General features: G+C 35.8%; 1 protein-coding gene across 1 annotated transcript in view; it reads left to right on the top strand.

The window, feature by feature from the left end:
• Window positions 1-18,434, top strand: part of IRAG1 (inositol 1,4,5-triphosphate receptor associated 1) — a 114,622-nt gene extending 96,188 nt beyond the window's left edge. The window contains exons 13-22 of the mRNA XM_061380444.1: window positions 2,194-2,224; window positions 3,284-3,424; window positions 5,520-5,651; window positions 6,421-6,562; window positions 7,212-7,261; window positions 9,136-9,243; window positions 10,381-10,448; window positions 13,203-13,322; window positions 14,236-14,367; window positions 15,652-18,434. Coding sequence (XP_061236428.1) covers window positions 2,194-2,224; window positions 3,284-3,424; window positions 5,520-5,651; window positions 6,421-6,562; window positions 7,212-7,261; window positions 9,136-9,243; window positions 10,381-10,448; window positions 13,203-13,322; window positions 14,236-14,367; window positions 15,652-15,892 — 1,165 coding nt within the window. The 3' untranslated portion in view covers window positions 15,893-18,434. The remainder of the gene's footprint in view (window positions 1-2,193; window positions 2,225-3,283; window positions 3,425-5,519; window positions 5,652-6,420; window positions 6,563-7,211; window positions 7,262-9,135; window positions 9,244-10,380; window positions 10,449-13,202; window positions 13,323-14,235; window positions 14,368-15,651) is intronic.
• Window positions 18,435-20,003: the final 1,569 nt, after the last annotated feature.

Raw genomic sequence — 20,003 nt, 5'->3', positions numbered from 1 at the left:
ATGGAGCAAATTCTCCTGGAAACCATGCTGAGGCACGTGAAAATCAACAAGGTGCTTGGTAACAGCCAGCATGGCTTCACTAAGGGGAAATCCTGCCTGACGAATTTGGTGGTCTTCTATGATGGGGCTGCAGAAGTGATGGACAGGGGCAAGGCAGTTGATGTCATCTACCTGGACTTGTGTAAAGCGTTCGAAGCTGTCCCACACGACATCCTTGTCTCTAAATTGGAGAGACATAAATTTGATGGATGGACCACCTGGTGCATAATGAACTGGCTGGATGGCTGCACGCAGAGAGTTGTGGTCAAAGGCTCAATGTCCAACTGGAAATGGGTAACAAGTGGTGTCCCTAAGGGATCGGTGTAGGAACTGATCCTGTTCAACATCTTTGTCAGCAACTTGGATAGTGGATTGAGTGTACCCTCAGCTTTGCTGATGACATCAACCTGTGTGGTTCAGTTAATACACTGGAGGGAAGGGATGCCATCCACAGGGACCTTAACATGCTTGAGGGATGGGACAATGCCAACCTCATGAATCTCAAGAAAGTGAAGTGCAAGGTCCTACACCTGGGTTGGCGCAATCCCAGGCACAGCTACAGGTTGGGCAGAGAAGAGATTCAGAGCAGCCCTGTGGAGAAGTACTTGGGGTGTTGGTCAAGGAGAAATTCAACATGAGCCGGCTTCAGTGTGCGCTCGCAGCACAGAGATCCAACCATATCCTGGGCTGCATCAAAAGGAGCCTGACCAGCAGGTCAAAAGAGGTGATTCTGCCCCTCTACTCTGTTCTCATGAGATCCCACTTGAAGTACTGTGTACAGTTCTGCTGTTCTTAACAAAAGAGGGACATGAAGGTGCTGGAGCAAGACCAGAGGAGAGTCAGGAGGATGATCGGGGGCTGGAGCACCTGCTGTATGAAGACAGGTTAAGAAAGTTTGAGCTGTTGGAAGGCTGGACCTCATAACAGCCTTCCAGTATCTGAAGGGAGCCTACAAGGAAGGGACTCTTTGTCAGGGACTGTGGCAATATGACAAGGGGTAATGGATTTAAACTGAAACAGAGGAAGTTCAGGTTAGATATAAGGAAGAAGTTCTTTACTGTGAGGGTTGTGAGGCACTGGAACAGGTTGCCCAGAGAAGTGGTAAATGCTCCATCCCTAGTGGTGTTCAAGGCCAGGTTGGACACAGCCTTGGGTGACATGGTTTAGCGTGAGGTGTCCCTGCCCATGGCAGGGGGGTTGGAACTTGATGATCTTAAGGTCCTTTCCAACCCTAACTATTCTATGATTCTATTCTTACAATTTTATGAATTTTCTGACAGTATCATGCCTGGACAGATCATGATAGATATCGTCTGGCATCCACTAGAATTTGTATTTACAGCTCCTGTCATTTCTTTCAGGTGTTTCTCATCTCTATTCACTTGTATAACACTGAATAGCCTCTGATGTTTGGGAGCGATTACAGGGACTAAGAACCTGTAAATTCGAACACTAAAGATGACTGCATTTAAGTGAAATCTTCTAATATAATGTTGTCTATCTCATTTTTATTTTTTTTCTTTAATATCTGTATATCTAGTATTCTATGAAACTGCATTTTGGTAACTTTTTGTAGTTTTTATATAGTCAGTAATCATTTTTGTGGTGGAAAACGCAAAACTCAAACGTAAAATTTGTCAATGTCAAAATAATTGTTAGCTAACTTCTAACAAAAGGAGCAGCCAAACCAGAATAGTTCAGTAAACAGTGAGCTGCGCTTTGAATTCTGTACATATGTGGTTATCTCTTAATGGAAGGAAAATGGGTAAAGATAATATTCCAAAGTGTAGCATATTAAGTCATCCACAACTCCAAAAGGGTAACTTTTGTCTTTCTCTTGTACTCTCAATTTATCACAGTGCAGTAAAGATAGCAGTATTTCTGGTCGTCACAAACTTCGGTATGGTTTTGCCAGTACTCAGGAGATTCTCTGCTGTGCCTAAAAAAACCTCCAAAACCAAACAACACGATGTGGGGTTTAGCCATAGCAAGTACAATTTAATTAATAAAATACTGATTTCACCTAAAGAAACCATAACATATTTACCGGGAGGATGGGGATTTTTTCTTTTGGTTTTGGTTAAATATAAGAATAGCTCTGGTTTTAAAGACAAAAGTAATTAAAATATGATTTCTGCTTGCTTTTATTTCTAGCTCTCCTCCACTTACTGAAAAAGAAGTTGAGGTAAGTATGTTCTTAAACTCATTATTTTAGCCATATGCCTTAATTTCAAGTGGTTACTGTAATCCTAAAGGTTGTTACTAGAACCAGGTAATGGGATTTTTATTTCCTAAAAATGTTTCTCAGAAAAAAAGCATATTGAGCACAATGAAAATAACAATTCTGTGAAATATGAGCAGTTGTCAGGGACAGTATAAACTGTAAAAAGACTTACGGTAGGAACAAACAAAACACTTGTTTGTGCATTCTTCATAGTGAAATACAATTCATCATGGAAATTATTGTAATATACATAAATAGTAAAATAGAGATTAAATGAGACCAGAAATTAAATGAGCTTAATTGCATTTTTGTACTGGCCACTAGAAGCTTTGGAGCAGTTTTTGATTACATCTTGCAATTAGTTTATATAATTTTAATTATTTTTTCGGTTGCTCTTTAGCTTGCTGGCTTTTTTTCTTCTTTTTTTCCACATGCCAGACAAGAAAAAGGTCTTTATTTGCATAGCTGCAATCTAATGAAACTGTTGGTACTTTGTGCTTTGCCAAGTATTTATCCTAAGAAATAATACACCTGGTGAAGAAAGAAACAATATTTAACAGTTGAGGGCAGGAGAATAAAAATGTTAGCACTTAACGTTTTGCTGGCTTCAGTGGTAGGTATTTATCCCTTATGTGAAACAATGCTAATGGTGAGCTCATCCCTGGACTTCCTTTGCACAGACTATCTGTTTAAAAACCTTGGGGACCCTTGGAGGAAGTCCAGCTAGAAAACAGGTCCATTGTGATTCTGATACTTCTGGTAGGCTACTTCCTTCATTGTGTCTCTCTGCTGATCTAGAAAAACATTCAGAAAAGAGGCAGCAGGGCCTGTTGAATGTTTATTCCTATTTTAAAAGTAGTAAAGAGATTATTTTTTTTTTAATTTAAAAAGCATTTTAGATTTTCTCTTTCAATACTTATGTAAGCACCAAAGTTTCTTAAATACATACCATGTCAGTTGTTACTGAAAATGACATTACTGTGATGCTTATTTAAAAATGCTTTTCTTAAATCCAAACAGAATGTATTTGTACAACTTTCCTTGGCCTTTAGAAATGATAGTTATACCTTGGAATCTAGAATTAACCAAGCAGAGCGAGAGAGAAATCTTACCGAAGAGAATGCTGAGAAGGAACTGGAAAGCTTTAAAGCAGCCATTACAGTAAGAAAACAATTCTTCTATCTATAACGTACATGAGAGCATGCACACTTTTGAAATACGTGAGGCTAGGTTTCCTTATGCCTATTGTAAATTCAGCCCCAGAATACATTCATATTTTGCTGCCTGAGCTCTTTCCCATGATCTGCCTACCACTCTGCACAAGAGGGAGCATTTTCTACCAGGAGGCCGCCATTGCTGGAAATTGCCCTCTCTTGCAGATTTCAGGAATAAATACTGTGAATTTGCTGTTCGCTACTTGGAATAAGCCCTTGACAAAGCTAAGGGTGTTCAGAACCACAGTCTGAACACTGATCCCTGCCCTCCTGGGTAAGACCTTCTTTAGCACTAAATTTGAAGTGTCTAGTTAGGGGAGATAATGAAATTACCTGAAGCCTGAGTCCTGAGATTTGTGACATGAAAGACCTCCTAACTGCAGATAACAGAAGGCGATATAAGAAAGGAGACAGCAAGAATTCCTTCAGGAATACATGCAACCTCAGGATCAGGTTATGGGCATTATTACACTTCAATTCCAGCTGTCCCTGACGTTCTTTTATCAGCAGTAGTTTTCAGTCCTTTTTGCCAGCTTTCTCTGGATTTTCTAATTCAAATGACAAATACATTTTTGAGATGTGTCATTTTATATGCTGCACACATTTTTGTGCAAATAAGAAGGGATGCTCAGATACCATGATGCTAAATGAAATACCTGTAGACCCAATTTGAATATTACAAGGAGGTGCTGCCATACTTTCAAGAAATAGGGGAACATGATTCTCCCTTTTTCTTTATCAAGACCATCATCAGGTAAGAAAAGATACAACTAAAGAAAAGATTGTGATATTTACATCTTTTCATCTGGAAAACACTTATGTCTTTTCAAAAAATATTTGCATCTTTTCAAATCTGAATTTCCACACTGTTGTTCCTGGGGAAAAAAATAAAAAGTTTTTAATGTTTTGCTGCTCTTCACTCTGCTCTCTGTTTAGAGAGCAGGCAGAAGCAACATATTAAATCAGAGGGTTCAGACTGAAAAAAGTCTGTTAGATTTGATCTCTTAAGAATCTGTAATTAAGCACCAAGGGTCACGCCAGCATACAACAGATGTGGTTAGCTTTTTCCTCCTTTGTGCAGTTCGCACGCTACAGTCTGGCTTTTACAAGCTTTTCTACATAGTTTATAAGAAAGTAGAAACTGCCATTCATATGAAAGCTTTTGTTCTATACAATGGAATAAACTAACAAGCAATTAAATGAAGTGATGGTTTCTGTGTAATCTGTATAATATTAGACCTAGACTTGTTTCAATCTCAGTATGAGGTTATCTTCATTTCTGTAGAACAGGCACATTATATGGCTCAATGACAGTGTTACCAGTCTTCATGATTTTTTTTAATCAATCTTATGATAATTGATGTTTCAGTAAAAACCCAACTTCAAGTGAAAGCTGATTTACATGAACTTCAGATATGTTCGCGAAAACTAGCGTGTTACAGTTGCCAAGAAAAACCTGAAAACTGGAAATTTTGTGCATGTTTGTTTCAAACAGATTCCTTTATGCCTTCATGGGTCTTACATTTGCCATTTGATTTATAGGCCATATTATTTTTTATTATTCTCTTACACTTGGAATTCTTGAGACTGTAATTTTTTTTATAAGTGAAGTATCACAGGACTGAGAGAACATGAGCGGCTGCTTTAACACCTTGGGCCCAGCAAATTAAAATGTTCTTTGTGTTTTGGCAATAATTTGCAAATAATAATAATAATAACCTTGGCATTTGCAAAGTTCACAGGTAGCCAGGCATGATTGATCATTAATTTTAAAAGGAAAAGTATTGGAAAAGTATTGCAAAAGCCCTCTTTAACTCCTTCTAAGGTCTGTCTGCAGCATGCAGCGCAGCATCATTCTGACACACAGTAGCAGCACTGTCTAGGTTATCTATGGTAATAGCTATGGAACTGCTCTGGGACTAATTTGTACTCCATGTGTAGTTCTGCCTAGACATCTCAACCCTGCTTCTGTGGCTCAGGCTACTTTATCTGAACTAAAAGTGGCAAGATACGATGATAAAGCTTCTGTATTTTCACTTCAGTCTTCAGCTCACTTATGGCATCATTATGAACACAGAGAAGCTTACCAGAAGCTATTGGAGGATATTGCTGTTCTACGGCGTTTAGCTGCTAGACTCTCTAGTCGTGCTGAGATGGTTGGAGCTGTTCGCCAGGTAAGAACACCCTGGTGTCTTAACACATATCCTGGCTGCATATGTTCACTCTTTCAGTCATATCTGAAGGTTATATTAGCCCTTTGAATTTTATTTGCCATTTTCAGAGATTAAAGACATTTATTACAATGTCAGAGAAGACACTATTTCAGTATGGGAGTAGAATTCAAAAAGAAGGTTGGCCGGGAAGCTGCTAAACATCTGTGCAATAGGAGCATGCATATTATTCAGAACTATAACTGCATCACAATAAACTTATTTAAAATCAGCGCAGCATGAATAAGAATACTTTCTGGGTCAAAAAGCTCATCGAATTTAGTCATCTGCCTTTGGCAATGACTTAGTCAGGCAACTATAGTAATAACAGACCAAGTATAAATGAGAACACAGCAATATCCTCCCAGATTCAAGACTTTTGCCTATTTCCTTGGAAAAAACTAGACTGATGCCAGTGACTAAGACCTTTGAGAGTTTGAAAACAAAAGTGCTTATACAACATAAGTAATAAGATAGGCACACAGGCAGAATGTAGAAAGATATGACAAAATAAATTGTAATATTCTGTGAATATATATGAATGCATGTACATTTGTGTTTAATTAGCTTCAGAATTTTCAGACATGGAGGTACCATATATTTCTTTAAGAAATACTAAATATTTCTTTAATAGCTATTCCAGATTTGGCCCTGACAGGGAGCATTCACAGAGGCAAATAATTTGTTTGAGAAGTGTAGAGGCTCCTGAGTATTCCCCTCTTTTCTTCCTTAGGAGAAGCGTATGTCAAAGGCAACAGAAGTAATGATGCAGTATGTGGAAAATCTGAAAAGAACGTATGAAAAGGATCATGCTGAGCTAATGGAGTTCAAGAAGCTTGCCAATCAGAATTCTAGCAGAAGCTATGGGGCATCTGGTAAAAAAACCCAAACATTTAAGGGTTTGTCTCGCCTCCATATGGGAAGGTGTTGGTGCTATCAATGATAAAAAGTGAAGTATTGTGAAACCTGTTCATGAAGTTCTGATGTACAGGAGTAGACTTCAAAAAGCTACAGATGTAACCATTAAGATATTTCATAAAAAAAAAAAAAAACACACAATGCTATGGTACAGTAATTTAAAATCACTATCACTTCACAAATTCTGATGCAATCCAGTGACATTTTTGTTGGCCTCTCGCACATACACATAGCTTGCACAGTTTCAACATAGCTGTCTAGATGAGGTATGATGGCAGGATTTCATTATTTAAAAGTATTTTTCTTTTTCTAACCTTTTCTTTCCTAGTTTGCTGGAAAGGGATATATGAGTATTTTCTTTTGCCAGAAGTTGTATATGGAGGCAAAAGATAGTAACGGTTCATTTTTTTGCAATTATTTCAGGTTTCTTCTGTAGGTGTAATTGAGACCAGAACTGTATGGCAGATAAATACGCAGTCACTACAGACCTTATATATAAGTATACTACATCAGAGTTTGAAATGCAACAAGGGCTCTCTGATTATTATTTATACAGATACTCATATAGTGTAAGACTGCTCTTTATCTACTTTTTTTTTTTTGCAGAAGACGGAGTACCTCGTTCAACTAGATCCATGTCTCTTACTGTTGGAAAGGTATTTCTATAATATTAAGAAAATGAACGTTTTATATAATGAAATTTCTGTCTACATACACTTTCTTAGGCTGTGTTCAAAACATAGTGCTGGTAAATATTCAATATTATTCATGCAAGTGTTTAGTAATTTTGGATACATGATTACATATGACTTTGTGCAATAATGATAATGCTTGCTGTGGAACCATAAATAGTAAAGGGACATATTTATTTAAGAATAATTGTATTCCAGGCCACATACCTGTGCAGAGAATGGCTGAGGTCCTGTGCTTTATTCTAGTTCCTCATTGAGGAAGCTGAACACAAAACTTACTAAATGACTTGGGATTCCATGATCATACCATTTTCATTATCTTAAGAATTATATCATGTTCAGAGTGCCTTAAGATGTAAACAGTTATTTTTAAGCGCTGCTCATTTTCCAGTTAGCATTGAAGTATCTTGTTCAGTTTGACAAAGCATCCAGAGTGAGCTATTACATCAGATTGTTTTGGCTTGACCAATAACATGGCCAGCATTCCATTTCTGCAAAACTTCCAAGCACTGGACATCAAGTTTATTACAAAACTTCCTAAAACAACCAGTGTTTTGAGGGAACTAAGTCTCAATGTGACCATTATGAAATTTGGTGGTCAGAGGCATTATATGCAGTCTACTATTTATTTTCATATTTTTGTTTGCTTGGGTTATAGCTCTTTGGTTTTAATTTACTTCTGCCACCTCTGAGTGCTGGATAGAGAGAATTAGAGCACAGAGCATGCTGAGGGCAAGACTGGCTTTAAGAATGAGAACCAGATCAGCTGAAAAAGAGGTCCCCCCCAAAAAAATTAAATTTAATAAGAACAAGTTCAAATCATAAAGGTGAGGGGACCCCAAAACACTAAGATGGACTGCCTAACATGGCTGCAGACTCCCCAGTATAGTTTTCAGGAGCACATTAGATAAACCTCTGTCATTAATGAATAGATGTACTGGTTTTGTCTAGAACTGGGATCATGGAGTAGGTAACTCCTTCCATATATTTACTAGATCTATGTTTCAGTCCTTTTCTCTAAGGCTATCTAGAGCAGAATTGTAAAGCATTTAGATATGCACTAACACAAAGCTGTCAGATACTACAAGTGCTTGGATTTTTTTACTCAGTTGGAAGTGTAGATTTTACTATGTGTACATCATTGGATGAAAAAATTGCCTATTTACCTAATGACATAAAAAACTTATATGATCTGTACTTCAGCTAGAATATATTGTGTACAGCTAGCATGTGTTTATCATATAAAGAATTTCCATGGTCTTTGGGAAACGTAAGCAATGTTGCATGATGCTAGACAGCTAAAAACTCAAGGGTTGGGGACAAGGCTCTGTTCTTTTGCAGATGGAACAGATGTTATAACTTGTAGGTTTAGAAATAATTGTGGGTACAGCATATCACAGCAGATAGAGCATATCATAATGAGTACATCACAAGAGTTTCATGTGTAACCATTATCCGGTCACTGAGACACTGGCACTTTCCCCTGTATTATTATACTTCTGATTTAACCGTGATAATAGCCTCTAATAAGAACTGCCAGTATCAACTCAGAACATATCTGTTGTGTGACTTTGACTGGGCCTTCAGTGTGGAAGGAAAACAGCAGCATCCCTGTACAACACCTCATTTCACACTAAGCACTTGACATACCAGTTAGTACTAGAGGACGTTTTGAGGAAAACTACAGCCATAACAGCCATTCATCTCAGTTTTGCTTCTAACTCTCCTTTCCCCAAGGCACATTAACCTCCCTTTTTGCCACCCCTATTAACCTGTGGAATTGTTCTTCAGTCTATCTCGTTGTATGATTAAAAAACAATAAAAATTGTTTCTCACAGAATATGCCTCGGAGGAGAGTCAGTGTTGCTGTTGTTCCTAAATTTAACTCCTTAAACATTCCTGGTCAGTCACCGACAGCTTCACCTATACCTTCAGTGCCATCCCAGGTAAGTAAACCCCACATTGTAAAGATACTGCCTTTTGTTTAAATCACTTTTGCTTAGGACAAAGCTATAGTTACTTAATAAAAAATAAAATTTAAGCCCTTTTGTTGGTTTAACTCTTTTGACTCCATCCTAGTGAAGGAGATGGACAAAGTTAATTCCTATTATGTAGGGAACATAATGCCTTCAGAAACTACCTCCATAAGTAATTACTTTGGACACAGAGCCAAAAAAGGCTTGCTGGTGATTCAGAAGCATTAGACATTAGTTGGGGCAATTTGCCTTTTAATCATACTGGGAAGGAGTAGTAAATATAGTTGTCCACTGTATGAGAGAAGTTTTAACTTGAAACCATAGAAGATGGTTGGACTGCTTCTCTTCATTGCTGAAAAGTCCCCTAAACAGAAAAACATATAATTAATGTACAGAAATATATGTGGTACAAATTTAGACCTTCTGTGATGGAACTAGAGTGGAACTATCAGACTCTGTCTTGATTTTTTGTTTATAAAATTTTAATAAATTAAATTGAAATCTATATAAATACTTTGATGGAAAAATCCAAGGCATGCCAAGTGTTCAGACATGAGCTCTGATAGCTTGTCATAAAAAAAAAATAATACATGGTTTTCTGTTTCAAATGTAGGGCTATTTAAATGAGAGGTTTTGCTGAGAAGCTAAATCCATTGTGGTTTTCAGTTTTAAGGAAACAATCTGTTTGTGCAATCTAGGTATTATGTACTCAGAGTCAATTGTTTCAGAAATGAAATGTGTTTGTTTACCATGATTTATTATGATTTAGGTTTTTTTTTAATTTTCCACTGAAAGCTAACAAATTAATGCTCCTAGGATAATATGGAGAGAAGCAAATAGAGTGATTTTGCTGTTAAGTTATCAAATATATGATGAAAGACTTTTGTTGGGAAAAATAAACAAGATGGAAACGAATGTCACAGAAAATTCTTTATAGTATGCAAGTCCGCTCTTTACTTTCATTAGTGGGAGTAATTGAGAAGCTCTATATTAAGAGCTCTTGCCCTCGGGTGTGGGAAGAAAACCTAAGCAGCACATTGACTTTGTCATTTTATTGAAGACTCATTTGAAATTAATGTAACATTTATTGCTGTTTTTCACTGACAGTCTGAACCACCTAGTAATGGAAGAAGCAATCTAACATCTACTCCTGTTCTGCCAGCACTTTTAGAAAAGTAAGTTTTGTCTAGGTCATCTCATTACCTACTAAATCCTAGTATGAAATGAAAATTATATAATTTCTATCTTTCTTAATAGAAGTTACATCAAGGTATTGAAATCAGCAACACAATACTGGCTAGGTTGATTCATGGTCTGGTAAATGTGTTTTACTATGTCACCATCATATGGTTCTTTTCATGTTGAAAGAGCTTACAAGCAGTATCTCAGAACAAAATTAAGAATATGACAAAAAATGCACATGGCTGGGTTGTGGGGTTGTGGGGGGTGGTGGTGGTAATATATTTCCTGGAACAAATTAATGCTGTACATACAGTTGGCCATGACCACTCCTGGGTATGAATATACGTTAACTTGACTATCCCAGTAATAGAAGTCTGTGTCATGTAGCCTTTTTAATTTGCATGAATAAACATAATATACAAAATTCAACAGTATAACTTATAATATTAGATAATCAAATTATTGCAGACGTAAAAAAAATTATTGCATAGGAATTATTTTCTTAGTATAAAATGAACATTCAGCTAAATTAAAACATTCGGTTTGAGATTTTAGTTTTAACATCCTGAGACTTTAGTTATAACAGGCAGAGATGTTTGCATTTTAAAATTAAAAAATAGAGATACAAAAGAGGGGACTTTTTTTTTAGCCTGGTAACAAATATCTCAATAAGTATTTTTCTAGTACCTATAAATTGCAAAAATATTTTTCGTTAAAATAGTTGCCCTTTTAATTCTATATCATTTACCACTACTGTAGATGTCCACACTAGATTAAGGTGTGCTGTAGTTATCCATTTTTCATAATAGTTCCATGAGTCATTCTATGGGATTAAATAGTACCACTTTAAGAGCAAAATAATAGCTATAGGAACAAGGAAAGCAGATAATTGCTCTGCCAGAAAGAGCACACATATACACATTTCTGGAAAGAACTTTTTTAACTTCTTCCAGTTGAAATTCATGTAGTTTAGTTTTACGCAAGTTATTGAAACATAAAGCCCCTGCAGTAGTAGAGTACAAGGGTGGGCAATAGGAAAACATGTGAGACTGGGATGAGAACAGGAAGGCACACCTAAGCTGTTCTACAAGGTCTTTGTAAACAGTTACTGTTATGGATACAGGTACTGTTGCATTTGCAAACCCATGTATGTATAATATAATCCGCCCAGAAAGCAACAAAAAAAAATGTCAGGCATTTTTCCAAATATATATCTCTTCCAGGAAATGTTGCACATTCTAGGGAAGTTGCTTGCTGACATTTCAGAAGTAAAACTTATTAAAATATCAAACCGATTTCTGTTGTTGTTGTTACTACTTCTACTGCTACTTTGGTTGTTTAGACTGTTTACAATATCAGAATAAAATATCTGTAATAATAATTTAAAGTTTGTTAGAATGATTTAAACATGCAAATTAAAAGCTTTAAAATACGGAGATCTCACATCAGTACAGAATATTGAATTTCACATATTTTAGATTAGTGCTGAGGGAGGACAAAATTTATCTTATGACTTTACTTTATCTCTGTGCTTTACTAAGAATGAAAATACACAACAATTGGAAAAACAAAACCAGCGAACTATGGCACTAGATTTTACAAATCAACAGAACTCTGTAAGATTTTGGCCATCTTTTGAAACTGTATAGAAATTCTGAAACACAAAACAAACCAAACAGCAAAAAAACCACCACACCAAAACCAACATCCCCCCAAAAACTTCCTAGTATCTGGTAAGTATCTTCCTGGATCTTAAAAAACCAAATCATGCTATCAAGTAGTAGAACTTTAAATTCAAATTTAAATGTATGTATGCGTGAGCCAGCTGCTATAGTAGTGTAAAATTACATAGTCATCAGAGTTTTGTATACTTAGGCAGTTCAAGCTTATACTCAGGATTTACTTGAAGTCCAAGTGAAAATGACGTGAATATGCCTTCTTGAGAGAAAATCAATTGCCCACAGATAGTGTCAGTCAGGATATATTATTCTGCCATTGATTTTAGTGCCAGAAAAATCAGGCCTACAAAAAGGGTTAGATTCTGGAAGTTGAAAATGAATCCACTGTTGAGCTTATAAAACATTGACTTGATTTGCTAAGTCATGTCTGAATCACTTAAGCTCTTTGTCCCAGCCTTAAATAAAGGAGGACAAGTGAGCACTGCAGAGAGAAAGCAGTATACAATTGCTTATCTTTAGGCTAAATTCTCATGCCTTTCACTTAGGAAAAATTTCAGTGACAAAAGCTATGCATGTTTTTGTATTTTTTAACCTGTATATTGGTTCAGGGAATAAAGTCAGCGGAGGGAAGTACCTAAAAGGTACGTGAGAAAAATGTTTTGCTAAATTAGAATTTGGTATTATTTCTGTTCTTTTCCTCTGGAAATTATATCCTACAATTTCTAAGATGATTTTTATAAAGTTGAGGGAAATGTTTTCAAGAATAGCAAATAAATGCCATGGATAAGCCAGGAAACAAATGCTCGTCTTTTTTTAAAGAAGAAACAAAATGCAAGTTCTAATACCTCAGAAACATATTAATTACTATTCTTAAATTACAACATTTTGAAACTAAAATATTGCTTAGTGTTTAATTTTTCTCTTTTGAAAGACATTTCATTTCTCAGATGTACATTAAAGAAAAAAAATCACAAAATTCTGTGTTTGTTCTTGTTTGGTAATATACTACAAATAAAATTTATTTCAGTGGTGTTGTTTTCTATGTGATTGTTTCTTTTGTCTTGGCAGTGGAAAGAGTAATGGAGAGCCCGACTGTGAAACTGCTACTTCTGTGCTGACACACAGTGGGTTGGAAGAGATCAATCCTGAAACTAAAGCCAAGATAGAAGAGGAAGCATATAACAAAGGGTGTGAATATTTTATGCGCACTAAATCTGTAAACATGTGCTATGAGATGAGGGCATATGTTTTTACAATGTAATTTTAAATGCAAAATGGGTGGCAATCAATATGAGCTCATATACAGTCAGAATTGAAGGAGAATGTGGGAAGCAATGCAAGTGAACTTTATTCACTGCATTTGCATAGTAGCAGTTCACTTTCATCCATTATTAATGTTAGCCAGACTGTGGGAGGGCAGTTATATCAGAGATTCTCAATTGGGTGCGTGCTCTTATGTTAGTAGTTTTCAGCTTCATGATAGAATAATCCAAAACAACTTTCTAAAATGTTTATTCTGAAAAGTTTACATGGAAATCAGTAAAAGTATCAACTCTTACAGTAAACTTGTGTTATTTGAGTCACAGAGTGCTTTGCACAGCATGTTTTGGGGCACAAAAGGCTGTTTTACCCAGCTTTGGCATCTGTTTCTGAATATCAAGCAAAGATCTTTTTAATACATGAGGAATAAGACAAAAATTTTTATCATCTCCTGCAGAATCCAACAAGCCATCAATCTTTAGCATTGATTTGCACTTCTGCAGGAAACAAAAATATGTAGAGGGTGTTCAAAATGATTGTAAAATAATACAGAAATACTTGCCAACCCCTTTACAAAACAGAGAAGTTGAGCTCTCCTGAGGACTATAATCTGTTTCAAGATGACAAGTTTGTAACAGAGCTAATGTAATTCCCTATTAAGGAAGGGTGGCTGGCTGTGTGACATACTTACATTCTTCAGCTAATTTTTACTCTTGCCCAAGTGCTGCAACACTGCTAGTTGTGTTTTACGGCAAGTGACAAAACATGAAGATAATTTTTTATTACATAAGAACAGGCTTAGACAGCATGCTAGACTAAGAAAATGTTCTATGTGTTAAAGTTATCGGGAGGGCTTGAAGAAAACCAAAGAACTTCAGGAACTGAAGGAAGAAGATGAAGAGACACTAAAAGAAAGTCCTGATGAACATGAAGAAAGTGAAAATGAACATGAGATAAAAACCCTGAAAAGCAGGTGAGACAGTGGTGCAATATGTCCATGCAAGACAGGCTACTTTTTTTCAATTTGTGGCACCCAACGAAGTGTTTTGTACTATTATCTTGACATGCTTTCTTCCAGTGTAGGGAACTATACTTGAAATAACAGTGTTTTCACAGTAATGCATATTCTGAGATAAATAACAGTTGCAAAATGCAAAACTTTTTATATTTCAGCTACAATTGTGTTGACATCAATATGCTTCATCTTGACGGGGTTGGGTTTTGATTTGAGGTAAAAAAAATTCCACAAGATTTCTTTAGATGTCAGAATGTATCTCTCAGTAGGCATGTGTAGTCTCACAAAAGTTGTAATTCAGAAATCTGATGCCTGTATTTGTGCCGTATGTCATTCCCAAAGAGTCTTCACAGGTGAGTCTTTCAATACATCTACAAGGTGAGTACAGATTAAGACAAGCTCCTCAACTACACTGGACTTGCTCTGGTTTGAACAGGCAGGTGCTTGCTCCCTCTGCAAGCTGTGTAGAGGCAGCAGAACAGTATTATGCTGGAGTTTCCTGCCTTGTGGCAATGATATTTATTGTATTAATCTGCCCAGTGTTCTCTGTCTGAATCATCTGCTTATTGTCTTACCTGAAGCAATTGATGCCTAACTAGAAAGCTTTTCTTAGAGTTAATTATTGAGTCTCCTCATTGGTTCTACCACCCATTTCAGTACACCTGCAATGTCCTTCTATTAAAAGCAGTGAGAGAGGCATTAGAGAGGCATTGAATGCTAGCCAAAGCAAGTAATATGTCAAATCCCAGGCTAAGGTGGGGATCCTTACCTGATCACCTGATCCAGAAAAATTAATTTCCATTCCATAACCAATACAGTTACAAACATGTGTAATTTGAGATTTCAGCCATATTCATAAAGGCGGCCATTTCAGTGGTCATGAAACTCTTAGGAAGAAATGTTTACAGTGTGTTCTAATGTTTAGTTTAGTTGAGCAAGGTATGAACAGTGCAGAATTTTACATCAGATCAAGCTCTGAGATTTGCCAGTTGACAGGTTGGAGAAATAGAAATTAAGTTTTTGGTCTTCAGCTGTCTTGCAAATATCACCCATATCTGAGTGTACAGCTCTTCTTAAAAGAACTTAATAGTCTGATTCTTCTTTGACAATGTGTTTGTATTTGGAAGAAAAGTGGTGCACCATACATCTATCCATACATCTGTGAAACTTCTCGAACTGAAAAGCTTAAGATAATAAATTTGCATATGATTAATCTATAACAGTTTTCTTTTCATTTTACAGCAGACTTGAAGTCATCATTAATTATTTACATATACTGTACCCCAAACTGTGTAAACACTGGAATGTGGTATGGCTGGTAGTGGCTGCAATAGTAATTTTTGCTGTGGTGTTGGGAATCTACAATTCATTCAACTCCTGTGATGAAAAATCAGAGGGACCTGAAGGGAAGGCTAGCTGTTCTGCTGCCCATCAACATTCCTGGTGGAACTCAGGATTTCAACATGAGCAACGCACTGAATAATAAAGGAACAACCATGTACTTACGGTACCTGAGCAAGTATGCATATTGGAAAACTGTTGTTAGAGGTAGTGCTTAGTCATCCTTATAGCTGTTAAATGCAGTCTGTTAGACAAGAGAGTTACTCCACACCATGAGGTCTGGGGATACACTGTGAACATACCTTATCAAAATGACAATCTGATAAATAATCCTATCTGTCTTTTTAGTGTATATGACTGATACAAATAAAGTAATACTGAATCATGATAAAGTTGTGGCAGTAATCAGCCATCAGCAAGACATTGAAAAGAAATGGTTTGCACAGGACAGTAATAGCTCTGCTATGACTTTGAAGAAAATCATAAACCTGCATTTGCAGTTAATGCTTTGCATTCCCTGAATTTATTAGTGATTGTTGAAGTACTAATGGCATTTAAGTCCTTTGGGTTTCAAGAGACTAATCTGCTTCCTTTTTCATGATTATTGGGTAGGTAGAAATAGAAGCTCTTCTATGGAAGGTTATGGTTGTATTGTCAGACTAAATGCCTTGATGATAAAGTTATTTTACAGGAGCAATTATCTGTATAATTATTTAAATAGAAAACTAAGTACATGCATAAATGTGTTTTATGGTATACTTTAAGAATTGGACCACCACTTTTTTTTTCAAATGGGATACACAACAAACTGTGTCTAGGTGGCACAGACGATACCATCAAATAAATGTATCAAAGCTCTGAGACGAAAATGCATGTCACTAAAGGTATACCATATGTACCTGCTGAACTTCAGTCACTTCTGATTGAAGATGAACTATGTCTTTCCATAACTATATGCTTGAATGTAACCACAATATCAAAATCAGTTTGATACCTGATAGCACTTGTGTCTTGCATTTTTCTGTCAATTTCTGTCTGATTAACAAGTCTGTTTACAGCTGAAGGATAAGTATGTTGTGAAGTACTGTTATTTCAGTTCAGATGCAGTTATTATTGTCTTGTTTGTTAGTGTAAACACTGAACCTCAAGCTATCAAAGAAACCAGGTTTCTAACTCTGAAATTTAATTCATATATCTGGCACTAGTAACAAATATCCTGCTGGTGAATTTCATTTGTTACATCTTTTGCCATTAAAAAAATTAATAACAAGTTTAATAAAAAAAAATCATCATCACTTTTTTTTTTTTTGGGTGGGGGAGGTTGGGGTCTATAAGCAGTTGGGAGGTTTGGTTTTTTATTTTAAAGTACATGTTGTTGAGGAGTGTGCTTAAGAAAGTTCAAAAAGGATAATGGGAAAGTGTCATTTGGTCTAAAACTATAATTGTTAAAGAATAAGACAGAAGACAGCTTCTTGTAAATTATTTGGTATCTGTTTGGTTCAGTTAAAATATCTGACTATGAAGAACTACTGCAACATTTCACATACTTTCAGTATTTTAAATACTTCCAGTATTTAAAGAAACTTGTCAATTTCTCTTTGAATACTTCTTTATTAAAATCAGCTTATTTAACTTAATATTCTTTACAAATAGCATTGATAATAAGGCAATAAAAATTGAACATAAATAGTCCTGAAGATTCAGAATCCCCTGTGCCAAAAACTATGATGCAAATTTGACTATGATTGCGGAAATGTTGAACTACAATGAGTAAAAATAATTAACAGTACCTATAATTAAATTAATTTGCTCTGATTTACATCTCCATTGATATGGGTCCAACACATTATTGTAAAGAAATGTAGAAAGTTATTGATATCAACAGGACACTTGAACTGCTTCATGTTAAGTATGTGCTAAGGTTTTTTTGGTCAGTGGATGAATAAGGTCTCCATCCCATCTTGAAATACATCACACTTTTTGTGGACTTAATGCACAAAGGCAGATTTCTATAAGTAGTTGTACTGGTGTGAACTGAACTACTTGCATGTCTAAGGCAAGTATAATTTATTCACAAAGTTATTAGTTGTGGGGAATGTACTGAAAGAGTCAGGAGATTTTAATAGGGATGAAAAGATGAAGATAATTTTTTTTTATAAAAAAAACAAAAGGTTGTTCTTTTTATAACTACTTTGAGCAAACTGTCCACTAAAAATAATGAACCACAATGACTAATAGCACGTTAAATACTTTTGCTTATTTTTTTCAGTTAGTTAATGAAGACACTTTTTTAATAAGAAACTAGATTGAGCTCAAAAACTATTCTAAGTGTGATTTTATCTGTTGGATATTAGTTTTCTTTATCTGGAAAAAAAACCCAACAAACCAATCTCTTCTGTGTTGAAAGATCACATCAAATAACAAGAAATAGATCTATTATTTATGCTATTAACACTGAAATAGTTTTCTTGAGGTGCAATATTTATTTTTCTGCTTTATCAAGACACGTTTATTGTTTTTCCTGCACAGCACATATGTTTCTAGTAAAAGGAATTTAAAAGGGCACTATTTTTGTGTATCATATTTAAATTTGTACTATTGTAAGATTTTGCACAAGTGTGCTGGTATTGTACTGTATAGTATCACATACTTGAGTTTTGAAATAAAAGTATGGTTTCAAAGTCCTCAGTGTTGCTGCTTTAAAGATTTGGGTTTTTACATGCACTCTGCATATTAATGGCTATCTTTTTATGAAATACATACTGCCTTGTCTTTACTGCATAGTGTAGTGCCATGGTACACACAGCAAAGATCTTGTTCTTAGTCTTTCAGTTCTTCAGGAAAATTATGTAGACAAAGCAAGCAAACTCCTGTTTCAATAGAGAAAGTGTATGCAGGGTCATCCCTGTCATGCCCTAGAAAGATGAGAGAAGAAACTGAAATATCCTGGAGAGAGTTTAACTCCTGCTTCTGAGGGATGCTGCCTTTCACTGAGGAGATTGAACATGGGAAGCCACAAGGGAAATCTGTAACCAAAAGAGACTGAGTGAAAGATTAGGATTCTTTACTTTATCTTCTTGTAGGCTTGAGAGGTCTGGGAAGCCTGGGCTTTGTGGGGAGCTGAACGGCCATACCTGAGGGAAGGAGAAAATGCTATCTATTCCCAGAAAGAATAGAAATGTCACTTCAGAATCTTTTCTGTTTAGCAGCCCTCATCAGCATTTTAAAACATGCTGACACAAGATGTTGGGAATTTTCCTTACAGTTTACTCTAAGTATTGAGGTCAATTACAGCCTTATACTGAATGTTTAATTATCTTTTTTTCATCATTCAAGTTATGATGAAGACCTACAAACAGGTTAAAAACCCTTTGTACTTTTACAGTCTAGATAGCTGATTCTTCCACACAGTTTTGGAACAGCTGAAATATAAAAAATAAACTGGACAAAATAAAAAAAAAAGTTAATTTTATTATCACTTCATCATCCTGAAATTCTTTTCTCCCTCTCCTAATCTGTAGTTTCCTCTTACAAATCCACAGGAAGGAGCTTATATTTTTGTTTGGTATTACAAAGGTGTTTATCTCATTTTTGCAGCTAAAAAGACTACTAAACACCAATAGCATGGATAGAATTTGACTAAAGGAACTTTGCAACAGTAAGGATAATAGGCAAAAAAGTGTTAAAACATGGTAGGACCCAGCTTTTTATTTTATGGTAGGAAATACTTAGCAGTTCTAGGTAAGCATGGAGATGGTAAGACTTTGTTTAATGTTCTCAGTGTTTTACAAACACCACCTAGTAGTTTATGACAGCCACAGAATAACTATTAGTTTCTGTTCCTATATTGTAAATGCAAGTGAATCCACCTAGAACCTGCTTCAATGAGTGTAAGTCTGATTACAGTATTTCAGATTGCCATCACTTTGTAGAGGCAGGTAAGTACAACACAATAAAGGAGTGACTAGAAATTGTAGCAAGAAATTTGTCTTAAGACCTCAAGGAGCTTCATCACCATTCAGTTCCAAACTGCAGCCCAAACACAATCCAATTTTCATTTATTATTGCTCAAGAAGACACCATTTCATTAATCCACAGCATTCTCCACTGGTCCCTGTAGATGCCTGTCTAGATTATTAGTATACCCATAACCATATTATAGGTTGCTATACGAGATTGGGTATGTGCCCATATAAAAACTAATACTACCTTAATATATTAAGCAGGAACTTTCCACAATGCAAACCACAGTT

This window comes from Neopsephotus bourkii, unplaced genomic scaffold (genome assembly GCF_033783945.1).
Source record: "Neopsephotus bourkii isolate Nb327-2 ecotype Australia unplaced genomic scaffold, CSIRO-AGI_Nbou_v1 NB_1792, whole genome shotgun sequence".
NCBI classification, from domain to species: Eukaryota; Metazoa; Chordata; class Aves; order Psittaciformes; family Psittacidae; genus Neopsephotus; species Neopsephotus bourkii.
The sequence above is the reverse complement of the archived record's forward strand: the minus strand, read 5'-3'. Positions and strand labels throughout refer to the sequence as shown.